This window comes from Amphibalanus amphitrite, unplaced genomic scaffold (genome assembly GCF_019059575.1).
Source record: "Amphibalanus amphitrite isolate SeventyFive unplaced genomic scaffold, NRLGWU_Aamphi_draft 001046F_arrow, whole genome shotgun sequence".
Taxonomy (NCBI): domain Eukaryota; kingdom Metazoa; phylum Arthropoda; class Thecostraca; order Balanomorpha; family Balanidae; genus Amphibalanus; species Amphibalanus amphitrite.
The window spans coordinates 218,266-239,129 of record NW_024882540.1 but is presented as its reverse complement, the minus strand read 5'-3'; the positions used below and the strand labels follow the sequence as shown (position 1 = coordinate 239,129).

The 20,864-nt window shown below is 50.2% G+C and overlaps 1 protein-coding gene across 2 annotated transcripts in view; it reads right to left on the bottom strand.

Moving 5' to 3' along the window:
• Positions 1 to 341: 341 nt before the first annotated feature.
• LOC122369530 (DNA-directed RNA polymerase I subunit RPA12-like) overlaps positions 342 to 20,864 on the bottom strand; it is a 36,571-nt gene continuing 16,048 nt past the window's right edge. For both annotated transcript variants that reach the window (XM_043344328.1, XM_043344329.1), the window contains exons 3-4: positions 18,436 to 18,658; positions 342 to 1,037 (exon numbers count right to left, since the gene is read on the bottom strand). In XM_043344328.1, the coding sequence (XP_043200263.1) occupies positions 1,013 to 1,037; positions 18,436 to 18,658 (248 nt within the window). In that variant the 3' untranslated portion in view covers positions 342 to 1,012. The remainder of the gene's footprint in view (positions 1,038 to 18,435; positions 18,659 to 20,864) is intronic.

Sequence of the window (20,864 nt, the reverse complement as noted above, 5' to 3'; positions counted from 1 at the left end):
CAACACGCTTTTCAATCATCGAGAGCCGAATCACTCCCAATTTACCAGTTGGAGACGCACTTTAAATCTCTCAGGCTCCGAATGATATCAACACAAATGGCCTATGCAAATCAAGTCGGGATGAATAGTGGCTTGCGGCAAACAACTGTCAGGGACAGAGCACGACCATCAAACTAGTGGCGGGGTCGGCGGACGGCGGCGCGGCCACGAGCCGGCCACTTTCCTCCTCAGACGGCGCGTGGAGACGTAAACAGGGCCGACAGGGGCAGATGACCGAGCGGCCCGACACGCCGCGGCGCCAGACACAGCCGCGGGCAACACAACAGAAAAAAACAGACCCATCAACGGAAATGTGTATTCTTCTGACGTGTTGCAGTCATTGTAAAATGGCAGCGAAAACACAATATGGAGTGTGAATAGTAATTCAAAATTTGCGAACTGAAATGATGGCAGTTTCCACACAACTAAAAATATATTGAACTTGTGAACAAGTTTTTACACCAATTGCTAGCTGACACTAAAATAGTATATCAGGCAAAGTATCTCAAACAATAAAGCAGCTACGGATTTTTTTAAGAGCAGATGTTTTTAACATCACTTGTAGTTGTCTGTATACACACATCAGGCAGCGCACAACGAACGGATAACTATTGTATCAGGACACTCATTGACATTCTGGACACGTACGACTCCTATCAAAACAAAACAAACACCACATCATTAGAGCCCGTATCAAAAACAGCATAGTCGCTAGTTTGTTAGCGGCAGCCCACGTCACCATGAACATGCGCAGCAGCACGTGACCAGACCATCTCCCTCCCCCACCGCGTACGTCACCGTCAGTAGCCGTCAGTAGCACTCCCGCAATCAGCAGCACCGCTCCAGTCCCGGCGGGTGGTGTGCCACCACATTCCGCACTCCATCCGGTGGGCAGCGCGAGTGACAAAGTAAGGTGGGGAGCCCCCAGTCCACCAGTACAGCCAGCGGACAGACCCAGCGCCAGGCGCGGCCGTCATGAGTTTTCCGAGAACTTGTACCTGCAACAGGTGAGCGAGTCAGTAATGTGATGGCGGAGGGAGGACCGGCGAGCTCGGTGTACGGTGTGGCTGGGGAAATCAGGGCCCGATGACACCTCAGCCACGGGGAGAGCTGGTGATGGTGTCGATCCGACGCTGCATGGCGCAGAGTCTGGTCTGTCTGTAAAAAACACGTAAGAAGAGCCAGTGTGGCGGGAGCTGGGAGATCCAGATACACGCCGAAAGCACACCGTGGGGATGATCCTCTTAACAAAACCAGCGAGCAGTTCAGCAAGAAGACGGCGTCCCGACTGACTCCGGCCTCACAACATCACCCATGAGATCACCCTCGCCTCGGAGTGACCTTGCCACGGCCATCGCAGACAGATTGGCCCCCGTGGCAGCCGACGCGGCTAGCATGGCTCGTTTGGTCGTGTGCCGAGCGGCTTACAAGAACTGAGGGTCAAGGTCGCGTCGACATCAGTAGTCCGGTGGGGGCTGATAGGCTGTCCAACGATGGAGCTCAATGAGTGTCGGTGTCGACGGTTTGTTAGGTGGTGCTTGAAGGCTTGACAGGCGGGGTTCGACGGTGTCAGGCAGTCTGACAGTTTGTCGGTTTCTCGGAGGGGATTTGACGGTTTGTCTGGAGGTGGTTTCACGGTTTGATGGTTTGTCAGTTAGGTTGTCACGGTTTGTTGGGCGGTTTTTGACGGTTGGTGGGGCGCGGTGTGACGGTTTGTCTGGCGTGGTTTGACGGTTTGCCAGACGGCATAGTTCGATGGTCCGTTGAACGGCAGCGTTCGATCGTCTGTTGGGTACCGGGGAAGGGAGAGGGGGGCGGTGACCGACGGCTCGTTCACGCCCCCAGGCAGTGATTGGTGGCGCCGCTGCCCCGGCAATCCAGGCTGAATTGAGGCGCGGTGGTGGCTGAGCGATTCACGCCACATGTCCGCCAACCCAGACTACGGCAATCAACAGGTCGATGGAGCCACAGCCGGCGGCGGCGCAGATCAAACGAGCCGGAAACCGCAGCGGGAATTGTCAATAGCATCGCAGCACGGTCCGATCCACCGGCGTCAATTTCATACGGGCGAGGGAACAGCGGATATATTGACCATAACGAAAGCTTCACAGGCTCAACGGTACGAATTCAATAGTTCCAATTCGCTTCCATAAAAAAGAGGGGGAGCTGTTCGCAGAAGGGGAAACAAACCTTTCATAGCGTCAACGGTTACTGTCCTTCTATGTGCTAGCGAGCAACGTAATTCTGAGCTTCGGAAACAAAAAGCTCGCGAACAACATTCCTGGCATCCTAAAAAACATACCAGCAGAGAAAAGACGCTGGCCAGTGTTGATCCACGAAATAAAGTCCGCTAGAAATGTGTCAAGCGGACGCGGAGTTCCTATAGCAACAACAGGAAGAACTAAGATGTGGGGAAAGACAAAGACGAGAAACAGAGACACTGATAAATCAATGTAAGCATCGCCTGGTTTATGTCCTCATTTTATCCGTTATTTGAGATAGCTTACTCGTACGTGTTATGATAAGTAGGACTAGGCACTACACCGAACAGTTCGTGCGCAGAAAAAGCCCAGCATCTAAAATAAAAACAAAACAAAACAATAAAACACAAAGACTACTGCATCCAGTCTGGTATTTCACAGCACTGAAGTCCTAGTATGGTGACAGAGTCGGAAATGGGATACATTTATTGGCCATCCCTGACGGCGTAAACAAGCTTTATGGTGCTTACACGGCTCAGAGCGTGTTGCTAGTAGGCGCGGGGGACAGATGGGGGGGGGGGGTATCCACCAGACTGCCCGCTGCCAAGGTCGCTGCCAACGGCACTGAGAGATGGCCTCTGCCGCCTGACCCGTGTCATCAGCGGTCACGTCCGCACCACCGCCGGCTATCGTGGTCTATGGCCTTCCATCGGACGCGGGACTCGCGTCACGCCCAGTGGGGAAGGCCCGGGACCTGTTTGAAGGACTGTGCGCGAGCTCTCTGTCACTATAGCGGCGAATTGAGTTCGTCTGACCACACACAGACCGACGGCGGTGGGTAACCCGGTGATTCGACGCTGGACGGGGGCGTGCCCCGACCGTGCTAGGGACTAGTGATGTCAGTTACAGAAAATCGAAATACCGATACCAAACCAAATACCAACTAACACCGTGGGGAAATACCGAAACCAAACCATCTTGAGAACATGAGGGAAATACCAACTTTTTACCAATTTCTTAGCCTCTTATACATTAATGAGGGTTCATGATACCAACAAAATACCAAACTTATTAGGATTGAAATACCAAATACCAAATTGGTGTCGGTTTGGTATCGGTTTACCAAAAAGTTGGTATCCGATTGACATCTCTACTAGGGACCCAAGACAACCAAGCAATGGTGGCGGTCAGATGAAAGCCAGTCTCAGCGGTGGTCTCGTCCCGACGTCTAACAGCGGCGATCCAGCTCCCCGACAACAGTCCCCCCCCCCTCGCGACCAGCCCCGCCGTAGCGAGACGGTCAGCACCATGGTCCGAGATACCATGGGCCGACGTTGGGGCAGACCGAGTACGCCCGTCAGAAACAGAGGGTTTATGTCATGGAAGTCCGGGCAATGGTCATGAACGTTTGTTTGGCCGTATGTTTAAAGGCATTCTTAGTGGGCACTTTGTCCACAATGCCCTCAAAAAGCTCGTAACCATGCACAGCTGCTTCCTAGAGATGCCATGCAATTTTGAGCGGTTGCCCTTTAATATTTCATTGAATGTCACCGCTGGGATCTGCCCAGGGAAAATGCATGATCCGGTGAAGCTTTTAGCGTCAATATCACCAAACTGGAAGTTATGGCTACCAGTTCCGAGCAAAAATTAAAGAAGGCTTCAATATCACAAAAAGAACAAAATAACTTCTTAGTAACAATCGATATTGGCATGGGATATGCAAACAATCAACATAATCTTCAAAAAAGAAAGAACAATAATGGAACAATTGGCAACAGACCGCTAAACGCGTAAAAAAATACCAGGCCAAGTCAGTCAGAGCATTTCACCACAAAATTCGTACAATCGGACAAGGCTCTATTTACGTTTACGTATAGGTCCACAAGCCATCATCTGGATGCAATACAGGGTGGGGCAGAAAGATTTACCTGTTTGTTTTCAGTCCATAACTCAAAAAGTTTTGAACGGATTTTGATAAAATTTGGCATGCAGCTTCCCAACTGACTCATGTATCAACATTAAGATCGTTTTTGCATTTCGTAATATTTGTTGGTGAGCTATGGCGAAGCTGACTAAGAGAGCCCAAATTGGGTCGCTAAAGTAGGTTGGCCATAGCTCCTGAAGCGTTGCCAAACAGCTCGGTGTTGCCGTAAAAACTGTTTGCAGTGTAAATAAATGACTTAAAAAGACAGGGTTGGCGTCGACGAAGTCCATGCCAGGCAGAATAAGGGATATCTGCTTCAAAAAGCTGGTAAATATCGTGCACAAGAAGGTGTTTCAAGTTCTAGGCGAAACATGCGCAAACTGCCAAGGGAGCTCGGTGTTTCGCCCAGAACCGCCAAGAGAATCATAAACGACGGCTTGGGCTTTATTTCATACAGGATGGAACATCGGCACCTAATTTCGGCGGCATCCAGGGAAAAGCGGCTACACAGGACCCAAAAAACATTGGAGGAAATCAGGAGCGCCGGTAACAAGGCATTCTTCTGGTCCAATGACAACATGTTCATGCTTGAGCCCCAGAGACACTCCCAAAACGTCAAATTTTTGGCAGATGGTTCATCCAGCATTGATCCTGCTATTCGCACCATTTTTCGTCGCCAGAAGCCTGCTGGTGTCTTGGTTTGGGCTGCCGTCGCATCCGACGGCTCAAAAGGATCCTTGGTCTTCATCAAGGAGGCTGTGAAAGTTAATGTACAGGTTTAAGTCCATCTGCTGGAGGAACATGTTTTGCCTTGGGTCACTCAGTCGTTCCGAGACGGATACGTCTTCGTCCAGGACGGTGCGCCACCGCAAACGGCCAACATCGCTCAACCGTGGTGGAAGACTCACATGCCTGGGTTCTGGGACACAGACATTCGGCCATCATCAAGTCCAGACCTGAACCCGATGGACTTCGCAATCTGGACCATCTTGGAGAGGAGGGTGTGCGCAGCAGCACACAGCAGAATCGCCGCCCTGAAGCTGGCCCTTGAGACGGCACCGTCGAATCTTGGCGGGGACACCATGCGGCGCTCGTGCCCCTCCGCAGAGGAACATTTCGTGGCAGTGGTGAAGGACAAGGTGACCATATTGAGCCATAATGCCGTCGCTGAGAAGTGTACATGCTACTGCATATATGTGCCAGAAATCAATTTGATATCTTTGTTCAGGGCCGAAATATTTAAGAAAATCAAGAGGTAAATCTTTCTGCCCCACCCTGTAAATACAACAACCACCTTCTGGCAACATAGACCAGTCGCCGCCTATCAACAAAAATGGCCGGATATCGCCCCGGCACAACCGCAAACAAACAATTGGCCACTGACGGTCATGCGACCACACAACACCATTAGCGGCTCTCAAAGCCGCACGCTCTCGATCCAGCACTGACGGAGATTGTCGGAGGTCAGAGGGCTCCAGGGCCGCGGACCCAGCGGCCAGCGGTGCCACACGTGATAACACCCAGGCCTAGGTCAGGGACTCCAAACTGACACCACAGGCCGAACCCAGCCACCGAAACAGTAATGCGGAGGACACCGTGGGCAGAAAACCAATACTGACCTGAAATGAGGCCATCAATATGACTCAGTAGAAAAACAAGCACCAAGAAAATCTATCAGCGTATTGTAGTTATTCATGCAATCACTAAAGCAGGGGCTTTCCGCTTCAGCCGCGGGCGCGCCCAGTCATTCGCGCTCCCGCCGCTAGATGTCTCTAGTTGTGGACGCCTGAAGTTATGCTGTGCCGCTGAACACGATCGCGGCGCCAGCTCCATGGTTGACGACGGGCGCATCGGACAATCCAAATCAAGATAGGACGGGAAAATATTATTCAGAGGAGCAGTCAGCATCATCGCTCTCTTGCAACTACAAGCGAATCTAGGACAATGATGAGAGGTAGCGATATACACGGGATTGACAATACAATCGTGTCCACTTTGTATCAAGTTATGCACATGAGATGTCATGATTGGGTCCGACATACTGGCAAGTTGTTGGCGCATGAAGCCTTACCTTCAATAATGGTTGAGACGGAGGCCGTCATACATTTTAATGAAAAACGTTCCAAAGCCTACAAAGTAGGCTTTGACAAAACAAAAAAGGCGTCACGTTAATAGTTCACAGCTAATAGAACTTAAAAACATTCGTGAATAAAAACATTCAGACTATGTGTAGTTACTTGTGTATCACTTTTCGGGCTCGCTCAATGGACGGTAATAGTCCGATGTCCATCAGTTTGCGCAGCGGCGCTGTCGAACTCTCCCCCCGCCGGCACTTAATCTGTTCATTACTGCGTGATGTGAGCGCGCACTGCGCGTGGCCTCCCAAAACGGGCCATTATTTGATCGGCGCCCTCTCCGCGGAGGCGGCGCACGCGGCCTAAAGGGACGTTAACCCGGCACGCTCCACGCCGGCCCCGCCAACCGCCTGTAATGGGTGACACCGATCATCGCGCGGCCGGTCAGCGGCTCGTCACGTGACACCCCCCTCCCACCGGAACATCCCCCCCCCTAGCCGAGGTCCTCAAACGGACCGATTCGGGCGGTCCGGCACGTAGCCGGTAAAGACGCGCAATTTGGGTCGCGCCGCGGCGCAATGGCTGAGCGCGGCCGCCGGGAAAAACAAGGCACCCGCCGGGCCCAAGCCACGGTGGGACAGACGGATGCGAGCTAGCGAGACGACTCAGACGTACATCCGGCAACGGATGGCAACTCAGACGGCAACGGATGCGTAGCGCGTCGACGCCTGAATAGTGTCGGTAGCAAACGATGCAGTGGGTCATCGGACTCGCATCTATCACTGCGACCTGCACAATATGTTCCGCCTTATCAATCAATCACTTACGCTCAGTCAAATACTCGCTCAAGCGTCAAAAAGCAAATGAAACTTGTGTGCTTTCTCTGACATATCGGTACGATGATTAGGCTCGCTCAGTTTTAGCTTTTACCATAAATAACATGAATCATGTTATGTATGTGTTAAATGTCATGCTGTTAGCATCTATTACAAATTAACTTTAATAAAACTGAGCTCATTGACGTTTAAAGCATTTCGACTGCATGACCTGTTGGCAATCGTTCACCTTGCAACCGATGGATACCATTTTCTCTTCTAGCCAACTTTCTCCGAACGGCCCTCAAGCGGCTGCCGTCTAGTGGCAGCTCTCGCCACCAGTTCCTGGTAGCCGGTGTTGCAGGGGCGGATCCAGAAAATCTCCAAGGGAGGGGCCATTAGAAACCAGGAGGCCCCCCCCCATAATCCCACCTGTTGGAGGCCCCATCTTCCCACTTGTTGGGCCCCCCCCAAAAAAAACTGCGTCTATTGAGCTTATCTAACTGTTCAGGCAACATCTCAACATCTGTGCAGGCTTGGAGGCCCTCTGTGCAGGTTAGGAGGCCCTGTAAAAGTGGTCATCTCTGTGAGTATAAGAGACCTCCAAGTTATGAAAAGCTTTACCAATCTTCTAACAAAGAAGACTTCTCAGCTAGTCTTCTAAGAAATAACTAAGTGGGTAGGTTAAAAAAAAAACTCATCGGATTTCGGCCACTTTATTTTCAGGAGGCCCCCTTTTCAGCTTTTTAACTTTTTAACTTTTTATTTTATTTTTGAAAAAAATCGGCCAAGGGGGGGGGGCCATGGCCCCCATGGCCCCCCCTTGTATCCGCGCCTGCGGTGTTGCCAGAGGCACAGTGACGGCCGCGGCTTTACGGTGGCTCCCCGGGCAGGGCGGGCCGATCGGTGCTCAACCGCTCAGCTATGGGGAAGTGGCAGTGCCGCCCCGCCGCGCCGTCATGAAACCGCCCCGGGCTAGTGGAGCCCCGGGCCCGCCGGCCGACTCCGGCGGCTGAACACAGCCAGCACAGGGCCCTAACAATACCACCGACGAGTAGAGCGTTACATATGGATGAAAATAATGTTATAAAAATGAGTGTTGTATGGTAATAAATGTGCCAGAATGCCTCCTGTTAAGCTATGGAATAGAATTTAATGATGGCTCACCTCTTAAATATACCTAATTTATTTATGAAACTCGGCAAAATAAATAGCTTTTAAGGGTATTAAAGTATAATGAGTGTCCAAGTCACCATTCTGAAGAGGAACACATTATTCCTAAGGTGGAACATGATAGAGAATTTTTTTTTTTTTGGCTTGAGGTTGTCTTTGCAGTCACCTTCTTTGCAGTCACAATTTAGCAAGCGGTTTGCTTCCCTAGCAATACAAGCATTTCTCGAATTGCCTAATTGTTTTCTAATTCCGGTAATATAAAGTCATTTAGCAGAAACTGCGAGCTTCTCGTGTCATATCAGCAGCGTCCCGTGAGAATACTGGTCTAATTAGAAATACCTAAATGGCCTGAGAGAAACGAGGAGGATAAGGCGGTATACTTAGAACCGCAGTGAAGCTTGAAGTGAGATAACTTTTCGGTGCAGCAGCGATTTGATATCCTCGCATGACTGGAAAACAGCGCATTCTTACCATCAAAACTTCGCAAAATAAATTTAAAAAATGAATAATTTCTTTTAAAAAGCAGCAAACAACCCCGCCTCTACAATTTCGCTTATTTCCAGAACTTGTTACATAAAAAAGAAAAGTGGTCAACGTAACACAACGAAACTTTTGAACACCCCAATAGTGCACAACAAACGCCTTTTATGCACACCAAGCGCATTTTCATGTGCAAGCATTCCTAAAAGGTAAACGTTGCTAAATGCGCAAATCACAGAGCCAATGCCATCAGGGTGCCGCCGATGGGAGCCCGAGGGAATCACTGCTGCAGGAAACAATTACATATAAGTGATAGACCGGATAAGAAGTGTCTTCTCCTAAGATGATAGCGGCCACAGATAAGCGGTAAATTTGATATACAGGAAAGGTCAGGATGGTATTGATACTAGACCATGTAGCGACCAGATATTCGCCAGGGAGGTTCTGCTTCGTTGGGGAATACCTTCCACAACAATGGAAAAGTCATTGAGGCTCAAAACCCTTCCAAGTTCCAACACAAGTCACTTAAAAAATATTTGAAACAACGTAACAGGATTTTCCTTTCAATATGAAAGGCTCGTTATTTCACACCACTCAGGCATGAGCGCCAGTCTGTCATCGTCGGTGTCAATTTCAACGTACCGCATGAAGCGGAACCTCCTGGGACACAAGTAACCCTGACCGCTGACTGGATAACCCATCACGGACCCGGACACAAGTGTTGACATTGAGCACAGGACCTTGGCCGAGGAGCCGGCGGCTGAGCGCCCACCAAAGGGGCTCGCCACGCCTGCGAGGAACATGCCGCGCCTGCGAGGAACATCTCCCGGGGGATATCACCGAAATGGGACGCCTTACTGGTGCGTGAAATCATGACCCACCAGAGCTACCCAGAGTCAGAACTTCAGAAGTTTACTGCCCCTCGCCCCATAATTTGAGGACCACACTCATCCACAGCGATGACTGTCGTAAAGCCATTTATCGAAAACGATGACCGTTGGGAAAACGCAGAAGCCGGGACAGCTCACCCATTTCTTTGAACTGTTGAGTGGTGTTTATCCCAAAATTCTGGGATCGAAGGCCCAGCAGCACCGAACACCATGGCTGAGTCAGGCTCTGTTTCGAAGCCGGCTGGATTGCAGCAGCTGACCTGATGAACGAGACCAGTAGGTACTATGGGCGTCAGGCCAGCGACCCCGCGGTAAATCACCCCGTATCACAGTGATGCAAATGGGGTTCACGAGTGGCCATAAATACGAAAAAGGCCCAAAATTCAAGTTCACTTAATCGAATAAATCGTAATATGGTCAGTCAGGCAAATGTTTGGGGTGTCTGAAAAAGTATGATTTTAATGTTTTTGTCAAAACCGGCCTCGTGTAGGATTGTCAGAAGTCGAGACATTTTCGATGTCGTAAAATGACTGTCAGATACTCGCAGCTTCAAACGCCGCTAGCGTGCGTTCATGTCATACAAGCTGCAAAAATTATACATGAAAATGATCCCCGAAACCTGCTGCTTCTAATGCCACGTCATGAAAAGCCGTATCTATTTTGGTTTGGCGGTGAGCTAACTATTTGTTATCATGTTGCAACCGCAGTTTTTTACCAAAAATAATTGCTTTCAATTCACCTACAGCACTTCACACAGTGTGTGCCCGTTAGTGCACCATATCATAGCATTCCCTAATCATTTCTGAGTCGCATCGTGAAAGAATTAAGGCGCTAGCACAGGGCTGACCGGCGCTACAGAAGTTTTCGTCCGGCACGGTCGGGTGCCGCGGCGCAGCGGGCGGCCCGGGCGGCCGCGCCGCCGCGCCGCCCGGACGCCGCGCGGCGGCACTCACCCGCCCACTGCGGCACCCGACCGCCCGGACAAAAACCTCTGTAGCGCCGGTCAGCCCTGTGATAGCGCCTTAATTCTTTCACGATGCGACTCAGAAATGATTAAGGAAGGCTATGGTATGGTGGACTAACGGGCACGCACTGTGTTAAGTGCTGTAGGTGAAACGAAAGCATTTTTTTCTTAGTAAAAAACTGCGATTGCAACACGATGATAAATAGTCAGATTACCGCCAAAGCGAATGAGATACGGCTTTTTGTGACCCGGCATTAGAAGCAGAAGGCTTTGGGGATCATTCTCATGCATAATTTTTTCAATTTGTACGAAATGAACGCAAACCAGCGGCGTTTGAAATTGCGAGTGTCTGACCGTCATTTTACGACCTAGAAAATGTCACGACTTCTGACGATGATACACGAGGCCGGTTTTGACAAAAACATGAAAACCATGTGGTTTCAGATGCCCCAAACATTTGTCTACTCGGCCATATCGCAATTAACTGGATTTGGTAAACTTGACTTTTGGGTATTTATGGCCACTCGTGAACCCCATTTGCATCACTGTGTATCGGCGCCCCTCAGGAGCCAGTTCATTACACCCATCGGTTGCTCAGTTGCGCACCATGGTACACCGAGCTGAGGTCCAGAGCCAGACCCCGTCTGTGTTCAGAACTCGGAACGAAAATGTAGAGTAACGGGCCGGTGCGGGGAATGAAGACAGGTTTGAACAGCCACGGGTGCCGTCAATGCACGTCATCAACGCAAAAAAGGTAATTCACCGCCAAATAATATTTTGCCTTTTCCTTCATAAAATAGATGTGCAAACAACTAAAAAGCAAAGAAGTACGAAAGCCTACATCATCCTGCATGCACATCACAAAAGAAGAGGCAAACACGCACTGAACGGTAAAAACATCTTTTGAGCCTGTCCACGTTATGACCACTATTCAACAAGTCGCCGTCTTGGCGGCCAATTTCCTCCCTGCAGACGGACGGGCCCATTCCGACCCTACAACCGAGAGCAGATGTCCGTGCTCAGGGTGTGATGGTCGAGACAGCAGCTCATCTCACAGCGCCACAAACATGTTTTCCGGCGGCGCTCAGCGCGGCGGTACGTGTGCAGTGGACAGAGGCGCGCTGTCGACACGCCGACCAACATCTGCACAGTGCACAGTCAGTCTTTGACAGAACCGCGCATCGGTGCGGCGGATCCATCAAGCCCCGCTGAGGAAGGGCTGCTAAACTTAAAGAGTCGCCGAACCAACTGACCTCGGGGATGAATGAGGAGGATGCAAGTTGGTTCGGTGACTCAAAGTTACCAGCCATTCCTCGGTCGGGCTTGATGGATCCACCGCACCGATGCACGGTACTTGAGACTGACTGTACTTTGGCCATACCCAAACAGAGGATAGACCGATCACCGCCCGGCCGCCGGCCAGTGTCACAGTCATGGTCCGCCAAACAGACCGCCTTCGATCCGGGCCAGCCGGCCGGAGATGAAGAAACTTTAGTCTAAATGAATAGGCGACTGGTGAAGCAAATATGGCTGCACACAGCCTTATATAACAAGATTTCCCGGAATGACGCGAACAAAACATGAGATTTGAGTTACAGGATATTACAAAGAGATATCATACATGTGCAGGGCTTCGCCGATCTGTTTATACAATATGAGATGAATGAAGATGGAAAAGTCCAATGGATATATGACGTGGTGCTCCTTCGTACGACATGACGCAAAATGGCTGTCAAACTGTACTAAATGGCAATGGCTGCATGGCTATATGCTACAAAGGTGGATGACGTAAGCCACCATATCTTTTACAGTCACACCCACTTTAGTCAGGTTCCTTCAAGTCTGTGTCAATGTCTGATGCAGCCCGACAAATGCGACCAGGGGCGGTGCCGGCGCATTTGGACACATCTGGCGCGTAGCTCACTGCGCAATTCATCCAACACATCCCGCCACAATGGGACAATAAGCCGTAAAAAGCACGACTTCGCGGCACTGCGAGACCAGACGCCCACTCGTCAACAATACAGCACACGGATCATATCAGGACGAGATTAAGACAGGAAAAAAGGAAAATTGAGTAGCCTGCTTGGATCAGGCGAGCTCAGAACCCAAGCCCAATTTGGTCATTACTGAATGTCGGCGTGGTAACGGAAGCGACGCATTACTGAGGAAGGAGCCACATATGTACAATCTTCTCAGTGTGTTGCACTTATCTACGCAATCGAGTTTAGCTACAACAAATAAGCAATTGCTCATTAGATCCCACTGAAGCAGGACAACCGTTCATGATATTTTGGTATCATGCTTCATGATCAATTATCTTACAAACAAAAAGCCGAATCCAAAAAGCCAAAAGCCTATCCTTCATTTCTGAAAAAAATAGATGCAGCGCACACTGACTGTCTAGCTATGGGACGAAGTAGCAAACCCACGAATGCCGAACTCCCGACGTTTTTCTCACCCACGAACGTCAGCCTGCACCGCTGGCGAGCGGTGCGGCTGGCGGCTGAGCTGGTTGGTAACCGGCCGCTCGGTCAGGGGTGTCGAAAATAAACACCGCACACCAGTCGCGCTGACGCGGAACGGTTGACGTTTCATCACAGCGCCGCGTGCCGGGGGCGGGTCACGTCTCACCCGGCCCATTAGTGCCCGTCCCACTCCACAACCGACAGTCGTCGCCAAAATGACCCGCGAACAGGCAGCCCTCGCGCGCCGGCCGGAGGATACGCGACCTGAGGTCTCTCACACTAAAATACGGAGCTAGTTAAAGCGAAAAAAACTATGTTCGTGCTTACACAACTAGCATACATTACGTTGGTAGTTTCTTTTGCATCAGCTCCTAACCCAAACCTATAGCTGCTCGTTAGAGTTTCTAAGTAAATTATCACGGGTAGTTTTTCGAGTGGGAGGTGTCCGGTGAGAGCGAAGCTAAGGAAACCACAATCTATCTAAGTAGAGTTTGAGGTATTTTGGTGCAAGAGGATTGAGGTCGCTCACCAGAGGTGGTCGCGGGGATCAGAACGAGAGTGGAACAGAGGAGGGTCGGCGCTGACGTTTGATCGAGCACCATGTGCCCGGCGGCGTTGGAGTGGACATCACTCACAGTAAGAGGGGGGGGGGGGGGGGTGATAAAGGTAGAGCCAGTAGCCACTGACGGCGGTTACCCTGACCGATTGGCACGACGACCGTGTTTAGCGCTCATCTTCCCTCTCCCCCTCCCCGACGATCCGCTCTTTCGGCTTGACTGATCCAACAATCATTCCAAGAAACGCAATGGATTACGTAGCTCACAGACTCCGTTTACAGGTGCGACAGCTGCATTAAATACCGGAACATATCAACTTGAAATATCATTTACTACCAGAGGGTATTTGCCACCCGAGACTCGTTTGAATATCAGATTGCAATCACCGACGGTCAATAAAGCTCCAAACTCAATCAGGAAAGACCTTAGCATCAAATAAATGCAAACATAGATTATTTGAGCTAATCAGGACTCCTGGAAAATTATTCCGGAACACCTCAATTTATGGGAACTGAGCTGACTGAAAATAGTCCGACGGAACCATACTGCCTGCAAGTGAGGCGCTCTGAAAGGACCGCTATCGATGGTCCAGCCCACAGCGGCGCTATACTCGATCAGCCTTTTGATCGGGCACAACCTAGATTGGCAGGGCGCGATTGGATGGGGAGGCCTTGAGGTCAACAAAAAACGAAATAACCCGAGATGAGGAATTTAAGGTTTCGCTCCAGTCTGTCGGGTGTATTGTTTTACAAAATATTGGCTTCACAGGAGCTTATCGATATTCTGTGAGTGATTATAACATCTCGTATGAAAACGGTAGGTATATTTAGTGTATTTAGTCATAAGTTCATACTCGGTCTAAAGAGTTTGCACATGTGCCACAATCAGGACTGCGGAGTCGGCGTCGGGGTCGGCGTCGGAGTCGGAGTCGGAGTCGGAGTCGGAGTCGGAGTCGGTCACAGTCCACATTCCTGACCGAGTCGGAGTAGAAGTCGATTTTGGAAACTGGAGCCGGAGTCGCAGCCGGAGTCACCGAAAATCCATCGACTCACTTCAGCTTATCCGGCATTTGACAAGAGATCCACGTCAAATGGGCATCTAAAGCATGCGCACCGTGCATTTTACGACAAGCAATACTACGCATGTCAAAAGGAATTAACCAAGGCAGTTCTCAATGTTGCTATATAGTATACAGATTCATGCAAACATGGTGTAGTCGTGACATTATCCACTGATTTTCAGTGCTGCCAGACGGATCTCGACTAACTCTAGCCATTCCCTAATTACCACTGGCACGGCGAGACATTGTGCATAAGTCTGCTGCAGAAGTTTTGTATTGCAGAGATCCCCTGCAAAACAAATGCCAGGCAGTGACTTTGAGCAGGATGTTTTGAGGAAATTGCGACTCGGAAAATTAATGATAATGTCGTGGAATTAGAAAACGATATTCGTTTAAATGCCACCAAAATTAAGTGCGAACAGCAGAAATGTTATTCAAAGTTGAACGGATAAATAAAAAAAACTTGTAACAAACATCAAAATATACATTATAGCGCTTTAAAATTAGCTTGGTAAAATGGAGTTTTATGCACGCCAGGAGCTAAACTGACATCAAAGTTTCAGATCGAGTGGGCTAGGTGTTCGCACACCATATATCAGAGGATCTTAGGAGTCGGGATTGCAATACAAATCACGCACGGAGGGGCATTTCCTTCTCCCCACAGTGACACCGCGCCCGTGCGGCGCAGTACGAGCAGTTCGTCACCGCCGTGAGGACACGGTACGCCGTCGGTCCCCGTATCACCACCGCCCACTGACGAACTGGGAGCGCGTCGCGACGCCCACACAGCCTCGCTTCCAACGCCCGCATCGGACATTGGGCACAGGAGGCACCAGCTCCGGTGATGAGACCCACACGGCGTCAGAGGCGCTCGTCAAGGTAATGCGCATCAGAACAGCGTCATGCCAGGGATCATGAAACACCAGTGGTACGCTGGTGCAACGAGTAGCAGCTGGCGGTTCGAACACATTTCATATCTGAACACGTGACTGGAGTGCAGAACTGGAGTCTTGGTATTCCCCTAAACACATCTCGGCATGTACCAGGTGTATAAAATACTGGCAGGTGTATAAAATACTTTTGTGCTACTGCGCCGTCAAGCCTCTTCATAACACAAGTGCGAAATGAACAAACTACGCAAATGAACCTCAGCTGGAGCACTAAAGAACTTCATCACGCATTGGCCAACACCTTATCAAAACCTAACACGAAGTCTCAGCTCGTCTTTCATTCTATGACGATCGGCTCTATCTATGTAACGGATTAACGAGAAAGATATCCTCATCCAACTGCGCCACATCACGCCTCAGCTGCGCTCTGCACGTCTCATCTGCGCAACCTTCATCTCCTACTCGGAACACCACTACGCAAAGTGCAGGACTGACCAGCGCAGCGACCGACTCAATCCCGACCCGACGGCAATCTCCCCCCCCCCTCCCCTCACTCATCCGTTCTGCCGCCCCCGGTCGGCCGAGGGTAACATATTGCGGTGGCGGATTGACACGGAGAAAGCTTGACATCCGCGGAGGCGTCGCAAGGCGAGTGACGTAAAAGGCGCAGACGGCCGGGGCAGATTAATATCGGCCGGAAAACAATACAGCACGACGGCTGATGGTGCCGGGGACGGACTGATGAGGCGAGAACACCGAGACGAACCGGTACCTGCCGGCTGACTGGCAGGTGGGGCGGAGCGCGCTTCTTTAGCAGTGGAACAGCGCGTGCTACTGATATGTGACATCGATCGCTCAGCAACCGGACGTGCAGCTACGTGATCTATTTCATGTGAATGTGTAGATTGCAAAGGTGTACAGCTAGCTAATACGGCATTATATTAGAAAAAGGGCAATAGGACTTCAGAGCCCATAAAGAGCATAATTGTGTCAAAAGTTTAGATCAAAGGATATCGCAAGTTTCCAGTTTCCACTCCCATTATCTCTCGGTACCTCCGGCGGTCCAGAGCCGTGCCGCAGCTCTACCATATTCAATAGCACGGTCTGATCTGACGAGATGGCTTCAGGCTACCAATAACACGGAAGTGACGCGAACCGGAGATTTGCCCAATATGGCCAAAGAAACAAAGACAAACCCAAAAATTCATTCGGTGTGCAACTGATCAGTAGCCAGTCTTTTGTTTTTAAGTTCAGCAACGTTTCTTCAGCAGCACTACCGCCGAGTCACTGCAGCTGGCAAAATGAGAAACGCACAAGGCAGACCCCAACCATTCAAAAGTCCCAAAAGAACACCTGCTAAAACAAAGTAAATACGCAGAGCACTCAGCGGATCTCGCCCATTTGTACGGAGTCCGCAGCAGTGACCAGTCTGACCATAAACGAGACTGTTAACGAGAGACCGAACGAGACCGAGACCGTTCTGAAAACGGCTCAGCGGTTTCAGAACGGAGCACAGTTCGATAGGTACAAATCAAAAACGCTTTCATCTTCAGTATCGATGTCTAACTATGTGATACAATGACACCGGTTCTGGTGCACTTGCGATCCGGATGACCACATTTGCGTTGAACGGCTTATCACCTCATCGCAAATGAATGGCCCCAAGCAGGTCTCACCATATGCAAATTATATGTGGATAAGCTTCACATAATTTCCTCTCATATGAAGTCAACGAAAATACAACAACGGCGCTGCTAACCAGTATATATATATAGCACATCCTTCGAAAGCATTCTATCATCTAGCCGCATTTTGTGTCCCTTGAATGCTCTCAACTGCTGTGATATTTCAGGAGCAGTGTCTGCCCTCAGACAATATATCACCTCGGAAAGCCGGGCTAATTGTCGGCCTTATCACATAGCCTCCCAGACAGCAGCGGAGACGTCGTCGGCACGTCGGACCACTTTCTCCCAGCCGCGCCCGCTCGCCAACCCTCTGCCATCCGGCCGCTTTTTGAAGGTTCAATCGGCAGAAAAAGATATCATACTCTCGGTGAAAGGCTCATTCTGCGCCCGATTCATGCTCCTCCTCTTTACCAAGCAGCATGCAGATGAGTGAGACCATGAAAACTGACTACGAACAGGGACGTAAGCCTCGCACTTCGAGCCGAATTGGACAGATTCTTGGTTTCTGGTGTAAGGCTAGCAAAATTCAGCCGATTGCAGCACAGCCTGGTAACGTACCCTGGCCTAATGATATGTAACCTCTTTCCCGAGTATCCGGCGAGAATGGCGATTCGAATTATGTCAGCGATCATTATCGGTACCTTTCCAAAGTTTTCGCGACTAGGATTATGCAAAGATTTGGAGTACCTAATGTTTCTCCATAAAAAGTTGCTTTCGAGTTACGCCTGATAGTTTGAGCTCAAGTGATTCGCGAAAGCCGTTCATTGACAGACAAAAGGAGCACTTTGTCGGGACAAAACGAGCAACGCGATGATGGATGGTGGATTACGGCTGGAATTACTGAGATCGAAATGACTTATGTGCCTAGCGTCTCCCTAATCCCTTAATGACGCAAGATTACCTAATGGGACAGAAAAGTATGTCTCTGAAAAACATAATCTTCGCTCTTTTGCGACAGAGAGCGCCCACTGGAAGGAAAACTGGAGCGAGTTGAACTGAAGCAGTAGGCGACCGATTACGTTCACCAAGCAAAGATCAATGTCAACCGTCAACCACCTGTTGCACCAATCCATTGCTCACGCACAACAATGTGTGTCCACCAACCACTGTCCACGTTCCACAACGCGTCTGACTCCTGTCCACAGTCGTCCACCCCCTGTCCACCCCACCCAGCACCCCTCCCCAGCTCAGCAGAGCACCCACGCCATACTCACGCGCATTTGGGGCACGTGTAGAAGATGGTTTGGCCCTCGTCGGCCGAGCGCAGCTGCGCCGTGGCGTAGCTCATCTCTGGATGGCCGCAGCGGGGACACGTTTTCTCGGCGACCGGTCCACTGGCCTCGGCCGCCGCGCCGTCCGACGACTGCTCCTTGCCGCGGGTGTAGACGTCCAAGTCGTTGAACTTGATGACGTACGTCACCTCCTTGCCGAGCTGGTCTGTGGGAAGACGAGCGGGAGGTGAGCGAGGTGGACGTGAGTCGTGAGGTGACTCTTGGGAGGGAAATAGTTCTTACTATTCATATCAAAGGACGGAGTTTATTGTATCTAAAAAAACGTTCGTATTTTCAAAACAAAACAAAACGGTATTCGCCAAAAACACAAAAACAAGAGTTTCGCAAGAATTAAATAAATGCCCCGTCAAAGACTGTGCGGAAAACGGCCGGCCACATTTGTTACAAGCCTACGGATAGGTAAGGGAGAAACAAAGACAGAAACGCTACAAAGTATGAGTGGATGATGGCATGCCTCAATGGCAAGCGTGAGCTCATTATCTGAATTGGTTGGGCTTGAAAACAACTTATTTTGAAATCGCACCGCCAACATCGTACGTTATGACCAGTTGTTGGCCTGGGTCAGTTTTATTGCATCATTGCACCGGGTGCCATCACATTTCAGGGTTATTGCTCGCGTGCGTGCTCGTTGGATTATGATTATCCTCTACACGAACATCACACACAAAGCGCATGTACCCGGCGTGCTGACCTCTCCCACTCTGCCGCGGGCAATACATTTCGTCATTACCATCACGAGCACAGGGCTATTTGGGACAAACCCGACGAGTATTACCCCAGCGCTACAGCCATCCGGCGAAATGGGAACACTTCGCACAGATCGTCACCCGCCGCACGCACAGTGTCGGCGCGTCTCCAAAGTGCGTGTCGCCCGCGGGCCAATGTCGTTAGGCAGCGGCGCGGCCCGAGTGGAGTCCGCAAAGGCCCGCCGATTGAGGTCCAGCTGGCGGGCCTCAGACGAGTGTGGTTCGACAAAGCTGTGGCACAGGCCGAGCAGAGACCGCCGCGATTAACCGCCGACCAGACGTAATTCCGTTCTAAATGGAGTTAGAATGAAATCGTCTTCACTTATTTGATAATTATGACCAATGGATGTCTAGACACCATAAGGACAGTTCAATGACGATCGATGAAATTACTGCTGAGGATTTTGAATCAAAAACATTTTATAAATCTTATGCCAAACTGGACATCAAACTCCTATTAAAACACTGGCACAGTAAAAGTGACCCATTTCCACCATACGCCTCTCATAAAGGGTTTATCCATTACACTATCGAGAAGCCATTGTAGCCTCATTCACAATGGTAGGTACCCATTATGCACATCGCAGATCCTGCGCCTTCCACCGTCGGTCATCACAATGACCAATGACCGACGCCGAGACCACTGACCGACACCGAGACCAAAGCAGCGGTCACCGTTTGTTTTTGGCCGGTGGATTTCCCCTCCCTTACAAACAAACGCCACGCTATTTCAGGGCTTACAGGAAATGAAAACTGGTAGTCTACATGTCACTACCAGCTGCCTTTTCCTTTCACAGCTACCGTGATATTGCATTCACGTTATAAATGGTCAGACGTTGAATGCAATATTGCACTATGTTGCGCTTCAGCGAGATTCACGTTTGATGAAATCACAAATAAAAAACTCGGACAAACAGATTCCGTAACAGGATATATGGAAACAGGACATTTTATTGTTTATCTGCCTCAATATACGTGTTTGAATACAAATACGCCGATGCATCATTATCCACTTGGATCCATCGAATGACACTAACACCTGGTTTTTGTAGCCTCTGCCCGTTTTTGCGCCCGTGCCGTCGTCTGCGTCTGTCCGTCACACGGCTGGTGCCGGATCAGCAGTGAGGCCAACGGAGCGGCTGGAGAACAGCTGCTCGCTATCCTCCCCAGGTATTGAACGATTCCGTCTCTCCTGTGACCCGAGATGAGATGGGATGCATCGATACCAACATTGCCCTGGCGTACGCTGTATGAGCAATGAGCATGCCCGCACACCTTCAACACAGCCGCGTACCATAAGTTGCCTTATTTCCTGCCCTGGTTAACTGGTGTTTGTCGTCGAAATAATCATAAACGTCATGGATTATATTCGAAACAAAGGTTATCACGGAGTAAACTCTATGTATTTGGGCGTGAAATCCGCTATCCACCTCGAATGAAGCCAATGGGATCAGTCGATTTACGGCGTCTGGGCCTTACGGCCAAGACGCTGCTAATTACGGGTGTGTATTTTGCGCCACATCAGCACGTGTTCGTCCCCAGGTGGCATCTGTCGCCTTCAGTGGTGACCTCGGGTCACGGGGTCGGCCGATGATCGGGATCACG